Source organism: Echinops telfairi, unplaced genomic scaffold (assembly GCF_000313985.2).
Source record: "Echinops telfairi isolate 266 unplaced genomic scaffold, ASM31398v2 ScPeMD7_7469;HRSCAF=8507_1, whole genome shotgun sequence".
NCBI classification, from domain to species: domain Eukaryota; kingdom Metazoa; phylum Chordata; class Mammalia; order Afrosoricida; family Tenrecidae; genus Echinops; species Echinops telfairi.
In genome coordinates, this window is record NW_022111373.1 from 69,407,444 (window position 1) to 69,425,544 (window position 18,101).

Genomic DNA, 18,101 nt, shown 5'->3' on the forward strand with positions numbered 1-18,101 from the left:
CACAGGGCTCCTGTGGACTTCAGAGGATGCCAGCTCTCAGATCTTCCCTGTGGGGTGCGCAGCATGACGAGATATGAGCTGGATTTCCACCAGCTCATCTACCTGTCTCTGCTTTACAGCCGAACCATATTCCGAAAAAGCACACATTCTCTGGGGAATAACGCATTCTTAAAATATTAATGTTATGACATAACTTGTTTCTAGTTAAGTCAAAATCCTCTAAGCAATTTTCTTAAAACATCTGGGAACTTCTTCCAAAACAGAACCCAGGTTCCCTCCACTGTGCAAAAGTGGAGCATTCCTATGAAATCTTTCAACAATGGCTTAGAGCAAAACCCAAGCCAAACTCATGGCCATGGGACATTTTTTGAGCATCCTAGACACCCTGCTCCTTCCCACCCAAATAATAGCCCACTAAATTACCCCCAAAACCCATAGCACGCAGCATAACACAGTCATACATGAGGACACATCTGAATGTCCCTGGGGAGATTCTTTTATCGTCGTCCTCTGTTTCTCCCTGAACTCCAGGGTGCTCACAGAAGCAGTTCAGTGCTCTGGTGGCTTGACGCTGGTCCACCCCCGCTCAGGTGCATGCTGCCACTTTAAGGGCAGTCAAACAATCACTGAATGCTAGCTTTGCCTTTTTCCTTATAATTATTACTTTGGTGAAAGCGAAAATCCTCTTTTTCCATTAGAGACAGATACAAATGTAGGTCTTTCATAAAAGTAAAGTGGCATAAAGCAAACTTTTGAAAAAGGGCTTGTTACCTGCATAAATGCCAGTGGCTTAAGGGGGGAAAGTCTGAAAGCTTTCTTCTATTTGCGAGTACAAAAAAATCTTAACCCTGAAGTCTCCCTACCCCATTGCCATCCAGTCAGCTCTGACTCCAGGGACTGTAGGACACACTGCCCTGGAGTGTGTCCTGACAGAAGCAGACTGCCACATCGGTCTCTTGCTGAGTCACCTGGGGGGTTTAAACCACTGACCTTTCAGCCGAGTGCTTTAATCTCTGCACTGCCCGGGCACATGGACGGTTTCCTAATGTCTATAACTTGGGCCCCACTCGTGCATCGCTGTAATACTATATAAACTTACTTAGTGTGACAACATAACGCTCCCTGTGTATCCTATTGTGTGCTTTTCAATAGTAATTACAGTAGTAATATTAGCCCTTTTAAATAGCATTATACTGCTATCTTAGCGATTGATTAGCTCACTGATATTAGTCTTTTTATCTTAGATGGAAGTTTCAAAGTAAATCTACTCATAAGGATAGAAAAGGGCTCTAAAGCCATCTCCTTTTGAGCCTTTCTCTTTTCGTAAAAGTATATGCTGACTTTTCGAAACCTGAGATGTATTTCTTGTCCTTAATGCAGTAGTTCATAATCTTTCTTTTCTCGTTATGATTCACTCCCCCACCCCCAAAATTAAGATAGTGTCAGTCTGTATGACGCTTGTAGACTTAAAGGGAAATGTTTATTTAAACGGTGACCTTTTGAAGTCTGATTAGTAAAATTACCTCGGGAAGTGAGTGTTCCACCATGCCTTGTCAGCAGGCAGCCGATCTTCATCAGGCCCCTGCTGGGAATGTGGGTTCAACTCTCCCGAGTTTTAGGAACTCCATAAGATGAGGACAGGAAATTGAATAAATATTGATTCTGAGACTAAGAAGAAACAATGTGGGTAGGCTATTCTGTTTTATGTTTTGTTTTGTTTTTCATCTGGGAATGCATTTGTACTTGTCAAGGTGCAAAGAATGAGCCAAAATGTATGACAGAAGTCTGAGATTAAAGTTATAAGTCTGTTTTACCCTGGGAGATGCTGTTGTAGATTTCGTTTGGAAACAGTGCAATGCAAGAGGGAAATTAAAATCTTCAACAATGCCTTCTTTTCTAAATCTTGTTTTCAGAATTCTCCCAATAACATGAGCCTGAGTAATCAGCCGGGCACTCCAAGGGATGATGGCGAGATGGGGGGGAATTTCTTAAATCCTTTTCAGAGTGAGAGTGTAAGTATTCTCTTGATTACATTATGATATCCAGATCTGATTTCTAAATCTGTGCTTTTAGAGTAAATGCATAAAGCCATTATCACTGCTGTTTATGTAGAGTTCGATAAGATGGATCTTTCAAAAGTCAGTAGAAGCGTTAAGTGGGATCTCTTTGGGGAAAAAATAGCAAGCTTTTTTTTCCTACTTGTCTGTGCCTGAAAAAATACCCCTTTTATTTTCTTTTTCTCATATGTGCCCAGTTACAAAAAACATGATGCTAATTTCTTGATAGAGAACACTCACTGTGAAGGAACAAAATGGAAATAGGTTGATAGTTTTCTTTAAGTCCCATGTTTCTGCAGCCTCAGATCACTGCAGACCCAGGTCTGTCCACAGTGCTGACCATGAAGTTCCAAAGATTATCTACTAAGCTCGTCCTTCCTTCACTTATTAGACTTCACTGGCCTGAGGGCCAATACTGACAGTCCACTAACCTATTACTTGCACTTACTGGAAGCGGAATCCATAAGTCAGTTGTTGAGTAGGACTATAGTGTCAGTATGAGTTGAGACTACTGGAGAGCGGTGGGTTTGTGGCCTGTTTGTTGTTGTTTTGTCACTGATTGTATTTTTGTTTGTTTGGTTAGTTTTTAGTGTTAAACAAGGGCACTATCATTCCATAGAGGTAGACAGAAGTAAAAAGATAAGTACTAAAATCCATGCATTCCTATAGAAAACACTGAGCCAGTATGCTAGACAATGAAGAAACCACAAAATCACATGGTACTTTTCTCATTCTGAATTCATTTTTGTTTTGTATTGTAAATTTTTTATGATAAAAATCACTTAAAAAGCCAACTTTTTGTAATATTTTAAGTATATAATTCAGGGACCACTTTTACATTCACCGTGTACTGCTACATTACCACTGTGCATTTCCAAAAATGTTATATTACCTCATTTTGGAAGGTAAATACCCCTTCCACAGTAATTCCCAGTCCCTGGGCCTCCCCCAGCGCCTGGGAACCAATGAGAAACTTGTCTCTACACTTGCTCATTGTAGCTATTCATAATTTAATACAAGTATCCATACAATAAGTGCCCTTGTGTGTCTGACTTACTGCACTTAGCATTGTTTTCAAAGCCCATCCCTTTCATTGCGTGGTCTATATGTATCTTATTCTTTTCTTTTAAGTTTCTTCGGTATATGCATAGTAGTGACATATTTGGGTCATATGGCAATTATAAAGGATCTGTGGGGACATCATCAAGTAAGAGTGAGACTGCTAACCACAAGGTCAGTGGCTCAAACCCACCAGCCACTCTGAGAGAGACAAATATACTTCTGCAAAGATTCCATAAGGTTGCTAGGAGTTGGGAACAACTTGATGACAGTGAGTTTTCTATGGCACTTGTATATCTAGCTTTTTGAGAACCTGTCAAACTGTTTTTCATAGTGGCCACATTGTTTTACATTCCCATTAACAAAGCACAGGGTTCTAATTTCTCCACATCCTGAGGTGTCGATTTCTTTAATGGGTGTGAGGGTGCAATCCTTTGTTCAGCTGAGATTGCACATTAGAGTCACCTATAGAATTTAGTTTCAAAGGGCGAGGCTTGGCATACTTGGATATTGAGAGGCCTTATTTGTGACTGATGCCCACTGGTACAATGAACTATTGACTTGGGACATAGTGAAAGGATCTCAAAACCCAAACTCATTCCATCTGTGTAGAATCAGTGCCACTACCTGTGTCCCCATCGGGAGAATACGGTCTCGAGGTGGTGCAGACATTTGCGCAGGCTGCTGATTGAACCCATTCAGTAGTACAGCAGGAGACAGGCCTGCAGTCTGCTTCTGGAGAGCTGACCTCCAAGAAAACCCAATGGAGCAGTTCGATTCTGGAACACACAGGGGCGCCACGAACCAGAATCCACTCTAGAGAACAGATCACAACAAAGAACAGCAGAAAGTGTTGTACAGGAGCCACCAGTCAGAATCAGAACAGCAAATGATCCGCATGGTTCCCAACTCCCCTCTACCAGAGTTATACTGCTCAAGTTTGAAGCCGTGGTCGATAGTTTATCTACTCTTACCAAGGAGTGGCTGCTTCCCAAAATAGAACTGGAGGAGGCTTCTGCTGGTTCTTTTACTTCTTGGTGTCCACCCCCACTGCCATCTAGGCAGCCCCATCTCATAGTGACCATCTGGGACAGAGTAGAACTGCCTGTCCCACATTGATCCCAAATCTGTAGTCTTTCTGGAAGCAGGCTGCCACATCTTACCCCCAAAGGGCAGCTGGTGGGCTCAAACTGCCAACCAGTTGGTTCACAGGCACGTGCTTTAACCACTGTGCCACCAGGGCTGCAGGAGATAAGATGTACTCTGTTGTTAGCGCTTACCTTGTTTAAAACTAGAAAGAAAGTTATGCTTATCTTTAGTTTGTGTTATTTGTAGGCTGTATCTGATGAGTACAAAGAAGGTATTCAGAAAACATCATATAAAATGTAAAAGATGGTCCTGTCAATGATAAGGAAAGAGGAACAATACAAAAAACTGTATTATGTTTAAGTCATAATGCTTGGAATTATGGAAATTATTCTTTGGATCCTGGTTCTTTTGCTGGTCTGCCGCAGGACTATAGTTCATTTTCTCATGTTCATTTGATCTAATTAGAGACATTTATTTCCTTTTCTGCTAATTCTTCTAGCAATAAAATGGCATGATTCAGTGTGGAATGGGACAATTACTTCAGTTGAACGTTTATTGCGCCTGCTATTTGCAAAGAGCTGGGCTGAGAACAAGGTATTTTGAGATAAATATAACACACACCTACCCTCAAAGAATGCCGTCTGAGGAGCAAAGCAGGTGCTCCCACAAGTAACTACAGTGAAAGTCACATTCACAAGGGCTTGCGCAGGTATAAACCAGGTGCTTTAAAAGCACAGAGGGAAAGAGTCATTCCGAGCTGGAGGGAAAAAACCTTGTTAAGAGCTTCAGCCTGACTTTGACTTGATGGGCAGGAGCAAGAGGAACTGCTCCCTCCCTCCCCTTCCTTGCCGGACTTCTCATTGGCGACTGCTGCCTTGCTAAGCAGTGCCACCTCAGAGCCTCCCAAGAAAGTTCTTCCTGGGGAACAAGTTGCAGTACAACCTGCAAAAGCTAGAACGAACCTTTGTCTGGAAGAAACCTGTCAGAAAAGAAAATCTCAAAAATTCTCCACTAGTAGAGGATGGAAAAGTGGATAGGCTGCACGCACTCTGACAACGGTGGAAAGCTTTAAAAACTTCAAAAACAAAACAAAAACAAGCCAGGGTCTTTGGATTCCAGCTCTCACAAATTTCTTTGTATCAGATATATTAAACCCCACTATCTATTAGAGACCCTGCAGGCCAAAGTAGAACTGCCTCCTAGTGTTTCCAAGGCTGTATGTAGTTTACAGAGGCAGGCTGCCCCATCTTACTCCCACAGAGCAGCTGGTCGGCACAAACTGCTAACCTGTAAGCTTACAGATGAGCACTTTAACTACTGTGCCACAGGGCTCCTGTCTCGCTACCCTAAGACTTAACTCCTTTGTACAGAATAAACATCAGCCTCACCCTTCAGCCCTCACTGGGCCTTGGACACACAAAGCCGCGAATCCTTCTGTAAATGTGTGCATAGGAAAGGGCAGCTGCAGCAGGGCTGCCCTCCGCACAGACTCCCAGCCCAGCCTCTCCACTGGACCCCAAGCCACTGGGCAGAGTTAACAGAACGCAAACGTCCCTTCTCTTCCATCCCCACCAGAGAAGTCCGGAAAGGAAAGAGAATTGGATGGTGTAGTGAGCAATCACACCACTGCCGGGAAGGGTGGTACAGGCCTGGACTGGCTGGTGGGTTCTTTTGTCTCTGGTGAGGAGGCTGCAGTCTTAGGAATGATGTCATTGTTATCTGGTGCTTTCTCAGCCACACCGCCACACGCTTTATTTGGGCCTTTTTAAAAGATTAAGAAATGGGAAAAGAAGACAAAAAGATTCAGCGCTTACATGTAGTCATGCAGGATGTAAATCGGCCACTTATGTCCAATAAGTCAGCTTCCCTATAATCAAGGAAAACAGAACATTTTAATGAATTCTAAAGGAAAACATTTTCCAATAAATGGGCATGCAAATCGCGGTGTTTTTAAATGCAAATAACTCTAAGAGAGAAACTGAGCGGCCTGCTTTTTAAGGATTCAGTCCTTGTTATCTTGAAGTTACACCACAGAAGGAGTACTGGTTGTATGTCAGGCACTATCCTAGGCACCTCACAAGGTTTAGTGCATTGAATGAACACAGAAATGAAACCACGCAGAGTCTGAAACCTTGCACTGCCAGCATGCCTTACTGAGCAAGCTGTGAACCAGAGAATGTGTCACTATTCAGCCTTTTCTTTCTTTCTTTCTTTCTGGGTCTTAACCAAGGCCTTTTCTTTCAAGAAACAAAAATGCCCCCTAGTGTTCAAACTTGGTAAAATGTTTGTTTTTCAAAGTCCCAATTACCAAAAGGCTTAGTTCAAAAAGGGTTTCCTTGCTTCTCAAGTGAAGAAAGCATATCACCTCATGTCTTGAGTTAACAATATTTTCCTTTGGCAATACATCAATTGAGGAAATATGACATTAAAAGCATGCTATCATAGGAATTTCTAACAAGCTAGTAAATCATCTATTGTCCTTGAATTTTAGACTAGTTCTGCTTTCCTTTAATTACAGGGAAGCTTACTTATTGGAAATGTCTAGCCTATTTACTTCTTTGAATCATTATTCTTTTGTTATATATGTGTGACAAAGTTGGCATGCCCTTTGTTAATTTCTGCTATTGTAAAGAAGTCACAGAAACCAAAATTGTTTTACATAATCACATAAACAAAATTTATTTCACTTCAGTTTACCCCGGAGTAGCTGCCCTGTTCTCTATTTCTCTCTCATTAAAAAAAATATATATATGTATATATATATATGTATATATATATATATATGAATGTTGTATGGATGTTTAAAAAATAGAAACATGGTGAGACTTGAAGTTTTCTTATAGAATATAAAGAGGAATTTATACACATAATTCAGATGTAATGGACATTTATGATAAAATCCAGGATGCATGAACTGGAGTATTTTAGGGGGAAAATCACAAATCCTTTAGTAAGTACTTGGGCAGTTTCAAAATATATTTCACAGAAAACCCAGCACTGTCACTGAGTCAGTTCCTACTCACAGCACCTCTACATGGGTTTTCTGAGGCTGTAAAACTGTAAGAAAGTAGACAGCCTCTTCTTTCTCTTGTGGAGCAACTGATGGGTTTGAACCACTGACCTTGAGGTTAGCAGCCCAACACAACCCCATGGCACCACCATTTATTTTACGTGAAATAAAATAAATTCATATACACTTGAAATAATAATGTATTTTCTGTTGGTTTTTGTTTTGTTTTGTTTTGTTTTGTTGTTGTTGTTTTTGCTGAACCAAATGGTACAGCTGTGGGTAGCTTTGCAAGAGCGATTTTATTATCTGAGCAGAATCAGTCTCAGAATAGTTTTAAAGAAGGGAAGCTCGATACAGCATTTTGGCACAAACATACGCTGTCTCATTGCATATTGATGCAGGAGTACAATAGCAACATTGCAGTGTGGGCTCAGGACAGTCCGCCATGAATATTTTATATCTCTCAACCTGATCCTCCATTTAACACCTACTCTTCCTGTACTTCTGGAAAACCATGATGAGCCACTTCTCGGTTACTTTGAAGAACTGTGATCCATGGCTGAAATTCCTTTTTGCGTGTGCATTCTGTGAGTTTTCCTAGAAATCGTGTGCTTGCCTTGAGCTTTGACGCAGTTTCCAGTGAGGCAGTTGCAGATGAAATTACACAGCCTTAGGAATACACAAGGCTTATTGCTTACAGAGACAGACGTGCTTGAGGTTCTGTTCTACTGTACCAAATACACCAAGAGTGCTGTTTTATTCTTTATAGAGACAGTTTTTTATTGGGACATAATCCAAATACCAATAGTTCAGTCATATCAAAAAGAGTTGTATAGTTATTACAAACATCAATTTTAGAAAATTTTCTTCTGTCTTGTACTCCTTGTTATTAGCTCCCCAGTTCCCCCCAGTCCTACTTGCTGTACCCCCCGGGAACCATTAATCCAGTTATTGTCTTCTATGGATGGACCCATCCTGGATTTCATATACCAAAAAACATACCAAAAAAAGCTATGTATATATATTTATTTATAAAGTAGTACAGTAGCAGATGGCCATTGGCCCTCCACTCAAGTACTCCCTCAACACAAGAACAGTTTGTTCTACTAACAATGCACTCTGTGATGTTCACACAATCACTGAGGACAAAATGAGTGCATAAGTAAATGTGGTGAAGAAAGCTGATGGTGCCAGGCTATCAAAAGATAGTGTCTCAGGTCTTAAAGGCTTGAAGATAAACAAGCAGCCATCTAGCTGAAAAGCAACAAAGACCACATGGAAGAAGCGTACCAGCCTGTGTGATCATGAGGAGTCAGTGGAGTCAGGTATCAGGCCTCAAAGACACAAAACAAAACAAACAAAAAGCATATCAATGGGAATGACGATGACGGGGGTAGCAGAGTGGAGACCTAAAGCCCATCAGTAGTCAATTGGACACCCACTGTCACAACTGCCACAAGGAAGAGAAGAGCCAGTCAGAGTGCAGTGTAGCGCCAATGAAACACACAACCTTCCTTTAGTTCTTTAATGCTTCCTTCCCTCCCACCCCCACTACCATGACCCCAATTCTATCTTACTAATCTGACTAGACCAGAACATGTACACTGGTACAGATAAGAGCTCAAAAAAAGGGAACCCAGAACAGATAAACCCCTCAGGACCAATAAGGGAACAGCGATACTAGGAGGGTAAAGGGGTTGGGGTGGGGACTAAGGGGGAACCGATCACAATGCCCCATCCCAGGGGGATGGACAGCAGAAAAGTGGGTGAAATGAGACAGCAGTCAGTGTAAAACATGGGGGGTGGGTGTTAGAATAATTTATAAATTATCACAGGGGCATGGGGGAGGGAGGGAGGAGGCAAAATGAAGAGTTGATGTCAGGGGCTCAAGTAGAAAGAAAATGTTTTGAAAAAGATGATGACAACATATGTAAAGATGTATCTGACTAAATGGATATATGTGTGGATTGTGATAGCTATAAGAGCCCCCAATAAAATAAAATTTGAATTAAAAAAAAGTTATCAGCAAGAGTGCTATTTTAAAGTTATTTGTACTACTCAAAAGTTGAATTTGGGGGGGTGCATTTTCTTTTAATCGTTTCATGAGGGGCTCATACAACTCTTATCACAATCCATACATACATCAATTGTGTAAAACACATTTGTACATTCATTGCCCTCATCATTCTCAAAACATTTGCTCTCCACTTAAGCCCCCGACATCAGGTCCTCATTTTTTCCCCTCCCTCTCTGCTCCCCCTTCCCTAATGTAACCAAGAGGAATTGCTGAAACCCAGATGGGGACTGAGCATGATAGTGGGACAGGAGAAAAGTCAAAGGAAATAGAGGAAAGAGCTGGGAGGCAAAGGGCATTTATAGAGGTCTAGATAAAGGCATGTACCTATGCAAATATATTTATATATGATGATGGGGAAATAGATCTATGTGCATATATTTATAGGTTTAGTATTAAGGTAGCAGAAGGACATTGGGCCTCCACTCAAGTACTCCCACAATGCAAGAATACTTTCTTCAAAAGCTGAATTTCATGGAATACCTTCTAATTTCCCTGAGTCATCAGGCTTGGAGCCAGTGCTCTAGTCTTTCTGACTGAAGCTGGCCCTCATTCTCTCTGCTGCTGCACTAACTTTCTTAACATTCCAGGCAATTGTATGTTACCCTGTTTCCATAAGATTCTCTGGTGATGGTTGAAATCTCACTGATCAACAGTGGTAACCGTTCCCGGGGTTAAGAGCTTGTGGTTGTTCATGTAGTTAGGTACCCTGCAGTTGGTTCTGACTCACAGCACAGAGACCCTACATACAACTGAAAAAAACAATTTCTAAAACTGTTACTTTTGAGCTTATTGTAGCCACTGTGTCCATTCATCTCTTTCTCTTTTTCACTGACTTTACCTCTACTTTCTAAACAATTTACCAAGCTTTTCCAGGGACCGATCCCTTCTGATAACATGTCTAATGTATATGAGACAAAGTCTCGCCATTCTAGCCTCTAAGGAGCATTTTGACTATAATTCTGCCAAAACAGATTTGTTCTTTCTTCTGACAGTCCATGGTATATTCATTATTCGCTGTCAACACCATAACTCAAAGGCACACTTCTCTTGCCTCCGACTCATTGTCCAGCTCTCCCTTGCATATGAGATGATTGAAAATACTATGGTGGGAGCCAGGGGCTTCTTAGTTCCTAGAGATGTATGGCCAAAAAAACCTACTCACTGCCAGCAAGCTGGTAGTAGTTAGGGCTTACCATCTCATTTCACTTGTTTAATCTATTTGATAACCCAGACAAAGTTGACTCTAGATATGACTTAATCCTCTCGATAGTATCCTGCCTCATTAACATAGCTGTCTTTAAATTTGCCTCATTAACAGCTAAAATTATAGCACAGAGGGTAATTATCTCGGATCACCAAATGAAGGGAAATGATACAGGCTGCGTTCTCTAAAGAAGCACAACCCATGATGAGGTTAGCAGCTGTTGATAGATTGTAGGAGCCACACCTGAGGAAGACAGCATCAGGCTATGACCTGAGCTGCACTCCACCCCACTTTTGCTGAAACTGCTGGCTACACAGGGCAGTTCCCATCCTGGAGTTGTTTACATTGTGTGAGGTCACATTAGGTGGGAGGCCTTACTGACAAACTTCTAAGGATCCTGACCCAGCCAAGTTGACACTAAATCCTAACAAGTACACTAAGAATCATGGTCCTGCAAAGCAGACACTTATTTAGGGGGGTCACAGTTCAATCCATAGCATTTCACCTTTGGACCATAAACTGTATGTCCTTGTAACATGTAAAATACATGTACTCTATCATATTATTCTGAAAGGACTAAATGAACTCCAAGACCCAGTTCTCAAGAGGCAAAACTCTCCTTCATCTGTGAGCCTATGAAATCTAAACTGAGTTACCTGTTTCTAAAATATGGTAAAACAGGCACACATTAAACATTTCCATTACAAAAGTGGAAAATGAAAGGGGCCATGTAAGTCTAAAATCCAGCAAAGCAATCCTGGCTGTGAACTTGCCCTCCAGACTGTAGGTGTTGATCACTCTCTCTGGATTTTCGGTAAAGACCCTAAAGCTTTGGGCCCCAGCTCTACCTTCCAGACTCACTGGAATGGCAACTCTGTTCCCTGGGCTTTGGGCAGCCATATTTTTCCAATCTATCTTAGCGGCAACCACACCTTCTCAGCCCTGGCAGGCCCTGCTCTTCTACCCCTTGGGCGTGGCAGGCCTGCTCCTTCAGCTGTGGAAACGGATCCGGCCCCACCCCACTGGCCCTTGGAATTGGAACCAGCAGCACTGCACCTGAGAACTGTGCAGATCCAACTCTTTGAAACCTAGGAGCCTATGGCCCATGATGTGAAATCACAAAGGGAGGGCTCACCATGTGAGACTTAAACTGCACTCACTGCCTGTACTCCTTGGCTCTCTAGCTGCTGTTCAGGAAAGTGTTACACAACAACATGGGCCTGGCGGAACCTCATTCTGCCAGGAGGCCCCTGCCCAAAGATGCTCAGCTCTTTTGCTCCTGGGCTCAGCTGCCACACCATCTTGCTCCGGTCTCCTGGTTCCGCTGCCTCCGTTTCTCTGCTCCTGCTGCTCATTGCCAACAGCGGCTGCATCTTGACCAAAAGCAGAGAATACTAGGAATACTGCACATGAATGGCTTTAACAAAAATTTATTCTCACAGTTTAGGGGTCAGACGTCCTCCTAAGTCCATAAGGGATACATTCTTAAGACTGCGCTGGGAGTGGGTTCTGTTTCATCCATTCTTGTAGATGATTGCTTAGATTCTTAGTTTTGATTTTAATTGCTTTTTGCTGGCAATAGGGAGGGAAAATGGAGGAGATATATTCCTGTCAATCTGGTCTCTTTTCTCTTCCCTGGCAATTTCCCATTGTATTATCCTGGTCACTGTAATCAAACTTAACTTTTCTGTATTGAGAGGAAATTCCTGGCTCAGATAGGAGTCACTGTCATCTCGGGTTCTTCCCTGAGGAATCCTGCTTTCTCGCTGTTCAGACAGCATCCATTCCTACCTCAGTACATACCACCTTCCAGCTCTTCTCTGGTTCTAGCAGTCTACCTCCGTTCCCCGGAGAGTCCCTTCATTGTTAGTTGTCTGCTACCTTTCTACAAAGTTTGCCGGTGCCTTTGCCCAGGATTGTCATTGCTCTTGGTTAAATCCTGAAGTCTTTGACTTGATTATCCTTTGAATGAGCCACAATCATTATGAGTATGTTCAAGGGAATCCCCTTTTGCCTTGGTCCTAATTAATAGAGGTTTTTAATAAAACATTTTAAGTAGTTAGGGGTCTTCATTTAGATTTTAATTTAGAAGGCCTCGTCATTTTTGTAGAACTGCATTGCCTACAGTGGAAGCCAGGAGCCCCAGGTGGGTATTTCAACTTGAGTAAATGAAAGTTCAGTAACTTTAGACATTCAGCCCCTCAGTACCACTAGGGACATTGCAAAGGCCCCATGGCCACGTGCTGGCTTCTGCCTTGGGTGCGCAGGTAGGGAACATGGCCAACAGTGAAGAACATTCTTTTGGGCAACATGCTCTAGGGCAGTGGTTCTCGACCTTCCTAATGCCACGACCCTTTAGTACAGTTCCTCATGCTGTGGTGACCCCCCAACCATAAAATTATTTTCATTGCTACTTTATAACTAGTTTTGTTGCTGTTATGAATTGGTCGACCCCTGTGAAAGGGTCATTCGACCCCCCCACCCCAAAGGAGTCACGACCCACAGGTTGAGAATTGCTGCTCTAGTTCTTTTTCACAATCTAGTCCCCGAATATATGAAGGTAGGATTGGAAGAATTATAAAAAGTCATTGCTGTTTGCCCTGCTCTTAATCCTTATCTGAGACAACTTTTTACAAATATGTGAACATACCGCCTTTTACCAACTACCAGCCCCCGTCACGCTACCAAGTACACTTGTAAAACAAATGCCCGCATGCCCACCCAGAAATGATAGCAGGTTGAAGCTGGAGATTAAGGGCACTCATCTTGTGTTGAAGTATAAATCAGACTCTTAAGTATTGTATTTTAGATGCTCAGGACCAGCTGAGAATTGTCTGTCTTTTTGTTTCGTTTTACTTTCCCACACTATTAATCTAGGATTCATTACTCACTTCCTATATAGTCAATAAATACATGGTCTTAAGGATTTTACTTTTAATCCTCCAAAAGCCCCTTTAAGAGAGACTCTATTATTAAACCCATTTGACACGTGAGACAGCTGAACTACTGTGAGTTTAGTTGGTTACCTCTGGAGCTTAACCCAGCTAGTAGATAGCAGAGACTGTTCTCATAGGAACTCATTTCGTTATGATTCAGCCCAAGCTGCCACCAATGCCCAGGAAGCACAGCCGGAGCAGGCCGAGGGGCTGGGGCAATATCAGCTGCTGCACACAACACAGGGCAGTGGGGAGAGGATGGGGCTTGTTGCTTTCCAGAGGAAATACTGAAAATTTCAGAACTGAGTGAACCCCACATAAATGGACCCTTTTTATAGTTTCTTAATTTCATGTCGTGTGAAGTGAAAGTCCCTGAGACACTAAAGCTCGTAGTCACTGTACCACTCACTGCTGCACCAAGACGAGCCTCGGTGGTTTGTTAACATACGGGTTCTTCTTTCCTTCCAGTACTCCCCTAGCATGACAATGAGCGTGTGATCCATGACCAAGACTCCTCGTGAACACCAGTGAGTCCGCCCTCACGGAGCTACTACGTACGGAGAAAACTACTCATCACAGTGTACAGTCCAACCAAGGAGTCTCCGTCACACCAAACCCACCTTTTGATCTCCTGCTCTCTCCCCTCTTTTGTGAAGAAAGCGGGTCCAAACGTGATTCCAACAACTGTCCGGAGCGGCATCTGAGAATTGCCCCAAACCGAACTGCAGATAATCATCTGTGTATGTATATGTGTGGGAAAGAGACTGCATTGTATATGTGTATGTTAGACGGACATATGCACATACCTGCATTGGCCCGCCGGACATTGTAAAATATCACATGACATATTAAGTAGAAGTAAGTAGGGCCTTTTATTCCATCCTTTTTTTCACGTTTACATTTTAATTATTAAAAGTTGCTCCTGCCCCTCCCTGAACTATTTTGTGCTGTGTATATCACTGCTTTATATAAGTTATTTTTTAAGGTGAACTCAGATGTTATGGTTTTGTAAATGTCTGCAATCATGGATAGGAATAAAATTGCTTATTTGAGAGCTTTCATTACATTGCGTCTGATGCAAGTTATCCTGTGAATCACAAATTGTACTGTCTGAGAACCTGGACGACAGCTTGTCCTCATCTTTTCCTCATATCAAAGCGTTGCTCCGTGGCCATCGGCGGAAAGGACCAGAGTACTTTTCACTTAGGACAGACACTTAGAGTCATCTGAAGCGTCCTCGAAGCTCAGCACTGCATATTCCTGCAGTACCTGCTCTAAGTGGGGTTTCTGATAGGCTGACCTTAGACGAAAGAGAAACTCAATAAGAACTTCAATGGCTTTGACCACGGCAATAAAGCAGCAGGGGTTGTCATAGTTTCAGAAGCATGTTTTCCCTTTAGCACAGTGAAGCCCAGCAGTAATAACAGCTAAGTCACTGGCTCGCACTTGTCACTTCTCACCAGCAGGACTGGAGTTAAAATTTTAATACCACACTTAGGTGCAATGAGCGGTCTCTGATTTTGTATTCAGACTTCTTGTGAACATTTTCACCCAGACTGCAAAGTGAAATGCCTGAGACTTTCAGCACCAAGGAAAAAAGGATTGGAAACACCTGCCCAGGTAGCTCGCTCCCTGGCTGAATTGACTGGGGACAGGGCATGCTGTGCACACCTCTGCACTGGCGGCCAGCACCTTCCCCAAACCCAGGAGATCTGGGTTTGATTCCGAGACAAATCGTCTTGGCAACTCTGCTCCGTCTGCGCATTGTCTTCTGCGGGCAGCGGGTTAAATTCACAGGGTGTGGCTGACTGTTCAGTAAAGAGTAAGTAAGTGTTCTTTTCTCTTTTTTTTTAAAGCAAAATTTAGTTCATTTGAGTTTATTGCAGTAAGGGAGCACACCACCATGACAGATTCTTAGCAACATTTCCGAGGGAGTCCAGAGTGGAATATTTATAGGACTTGGGGGTCTGGACTCCAGTGGTTTACAGCAGGATTTTCAAGGCAAGGAACTAATTAGGAATGAACAAATGTGGGAACTACCAGTCTAGGACTGGTGGATGTAGTGGCATGAGGTTTTTTGGGTTTTTTTAAATCATTTTTTATTAGGGGCTCATACAACTCTTATCACAATCCATGCACACATCAATTGTGTAAAGCGCATTTGTACATTCATTGCCCTTAAGTGTTCTTTTCAGAGATTTATCCACTCTGTTGCTTATGGCACTTCCCAGACTTTGGGTTGTGTGTGTTGGCGCATGTGTTTCGTTATATGTACAAGCACCTAAATCCTATCAGGAAGTGAAGAGAGTTTGATTTTATGCAAGATAACGTGGTGATACTTTCTATTAAAATGGTGATACAAATACCCACTGATCAGTGTCAACAACTGCAGGTCCAAACTCCAGAGGCTGTGAAGAGCCTGGTATAAGCTCAGGTAAGAGGGTGCCAGTCACCTGCCTCCCTTAGGTTTGTGGGCTCCACAGTAACAGTTACCTCAGACCCAATAGAACATGGTTTATTCCTTATGAAAATAAAGATATCACCTGTGTTTGACAGGGGCGCTAGACTAACTGTTGAAGGTGGGGGTGAGCGAGGAGAAAAGCTGAATTAAATTCATGTTACAGATTTAAATGCTAATAAAATGAGTCGCCATTAATCACACGGTGCACGAGAACCTGGAGTTGCTTCCATCTGCAGACTTTTCTTGAACAATTCAAACTAATAGGTCTTTGACTCAAAATGAGGGAACCTGAAGACAGACTGTACAGACGTCTGAATATAGCAAGACTCAATTTTAACCGCCGCTTTTCAGGACAGCTGGGCAACAATGAGCAGATCTTTGGTCACTAAACTTAACCCGTCAATGCTGGTGCGTCGTAGGCACTAGCGTCTCAATTTTGTGGTTGGTCTTCACATTCATTACTGATCAGGAATGTCTTTTATCTGCCTTCTAAGGAGGTCCGGTTTCTTACCACACACACACAATCAAGAAGGTGACTCTAGTTGCCCTCATATAAAAGTTGCTCTGGACCATAAATGGCACCCTGGATCCCATTATTTCTAATCTATACTCATATAGTCAAAAGTGGAAAATGCAATTTTTTTTTTCAAGGTACAACAATCAAGTCCTGAATAACTTTTTGTCACCTGGAACTCAGAGATGAAATGTTCCTTGAAGAAGTTGGAAAATTAGTCTTCAGGAGAAGATTGCATTGGAGAAAAACCAGTCATAAGGAGATATGATATCCATGTTTCTCATGTAATGAATGGAAAGTAGTGTATCTGGATTGATATTCTGTTGGGATCATTGAAACATATCTCGTAGTATAACCATTTAAGCTTTGTCTCTTGGGTTTGGTTTGTGTCGATACCTAGACGTTGGTGTTGGTCTGATACATGCCAGATGACATTAGGGTTACTTTTACACATTTCCCTCCGTAGCATCATTGTCGACATGGAACGTAATCTGCAAATAAAATGCAGAGTTTGAAAATATGGAACAGGTTAAAACATTCATTCTCAGTACTCTGCTTCGCATTCTGCCTAACTACAGTTGAAAATACATTTCCATGTTTTCCTCAAGTGTGTGATTCGTCACCAGCTTTCTCGTGACAGTATTGGCCATGAGGACAAAGGCTGCAGGCTGCCACTGACCTGGTAACACCATCTGATAGGTAAGGTCAATCTAAGCACGCCTCTTAAAATGTTCCCAGTTTGGATTCTGTGTCGCAGCTCCAGGTCTGAACTGAAGATTTCTTTACTGCCCGAAGAACAGACAGCTTCTATCACCAAGCTGTGGGTGGTAACTGCCCTTCCTTCACCCTGAGATTATAAGTGAGGAAATAGCTTCCGTTTCTATTTGTCCCATTATCTGAGCTATCTGAATTCTTGCTTTTCATCAAGTCCCGCAGTTAATACTACATCTATAGTTTAACAGCCAGGAACTGGGCATGAATCCCTTCAAGTTCAGTCCTGGGGAGCCCCGCATCTGTCCACACCCCTTCTTCATCAGCTCCTCCTGGGAGTGCAGCTCTCAGCAGGCCTGCAGCTGTCAAGTCTTGACGGACTCCTTGTAGGCCTTTCCCCAGGCCTCTATACCCCAGCACAGGGCTTCAAACCAGTTTGCTTGCATCTGACCCCACCTGAGAATGTGCGTTTCCACCCACGTAGATTGACCTAGAATCCACAATTCAACAAGCCCCCCCCCGGGGAGTTCCTATGTCTTCATAAGCATGCATCCATCTGATTGTTATGTGCACCTAAGGACCATCTGGGGACGTATAAGAATCACCATGGTGTTACCTTGTCAGCCCTTAAGAGGGTCGCCGGAGAAATAGGTAGTATATAGGATTAGTAGTTTTCCTGGGGGAAATAATTACCATTTTCATCTGATTATCACTCCTAATCAAAAGCAGCACCACAGTCTTTATTTACTTGGCTTTGAAATGCATTATAATATTGTGGCAGCAGTTTTCCCTTTTATAATGTATGTAGGACCTGTCTCTTTCCATACTGGGCTTCTGTCCACTCTACATGCACAAGTAGCCCCTGAATGTATAGCATGCACAGAGAAGTCCAATAAGAGAGTATTAGTTGCCATATATTTGCCCCCCAAAAGTCTATTGCTTCCACATACACACACACACACACACACACACACACTTTTTCC

General features: G+C 42.6%; 1 protein-coding gene across 1 annotated transcript in view; it reads left to right on the forward strand.

Annotated features, from left to right (window-relative positions):
* SSBP2 (single stranded DNA binding protein 2) overlaps positions 1–14,496 on the forward strand; it is a 321,263-nt gene extending 306,767 nt beyond the window's left edge. The window contains exons 16-17 of the mRNA XM_045285203.1: positions 1,914–2,012; positions 13,901–14,496. Coding sequence (XP_045141138.1) covers positions 1,914–2,012; positions 13,901–13,930 — 129 coding nt within the window. The 3' untranslated portion in view covers positions 13,931–14,496. The remainder of the gene's footprint in view (positions 1–1,913; positions 2,013–13,900) is intronic.
* The last annotated feature ends 3,605 nt before the right edge of the window (positions 14,497–18,101 follow it).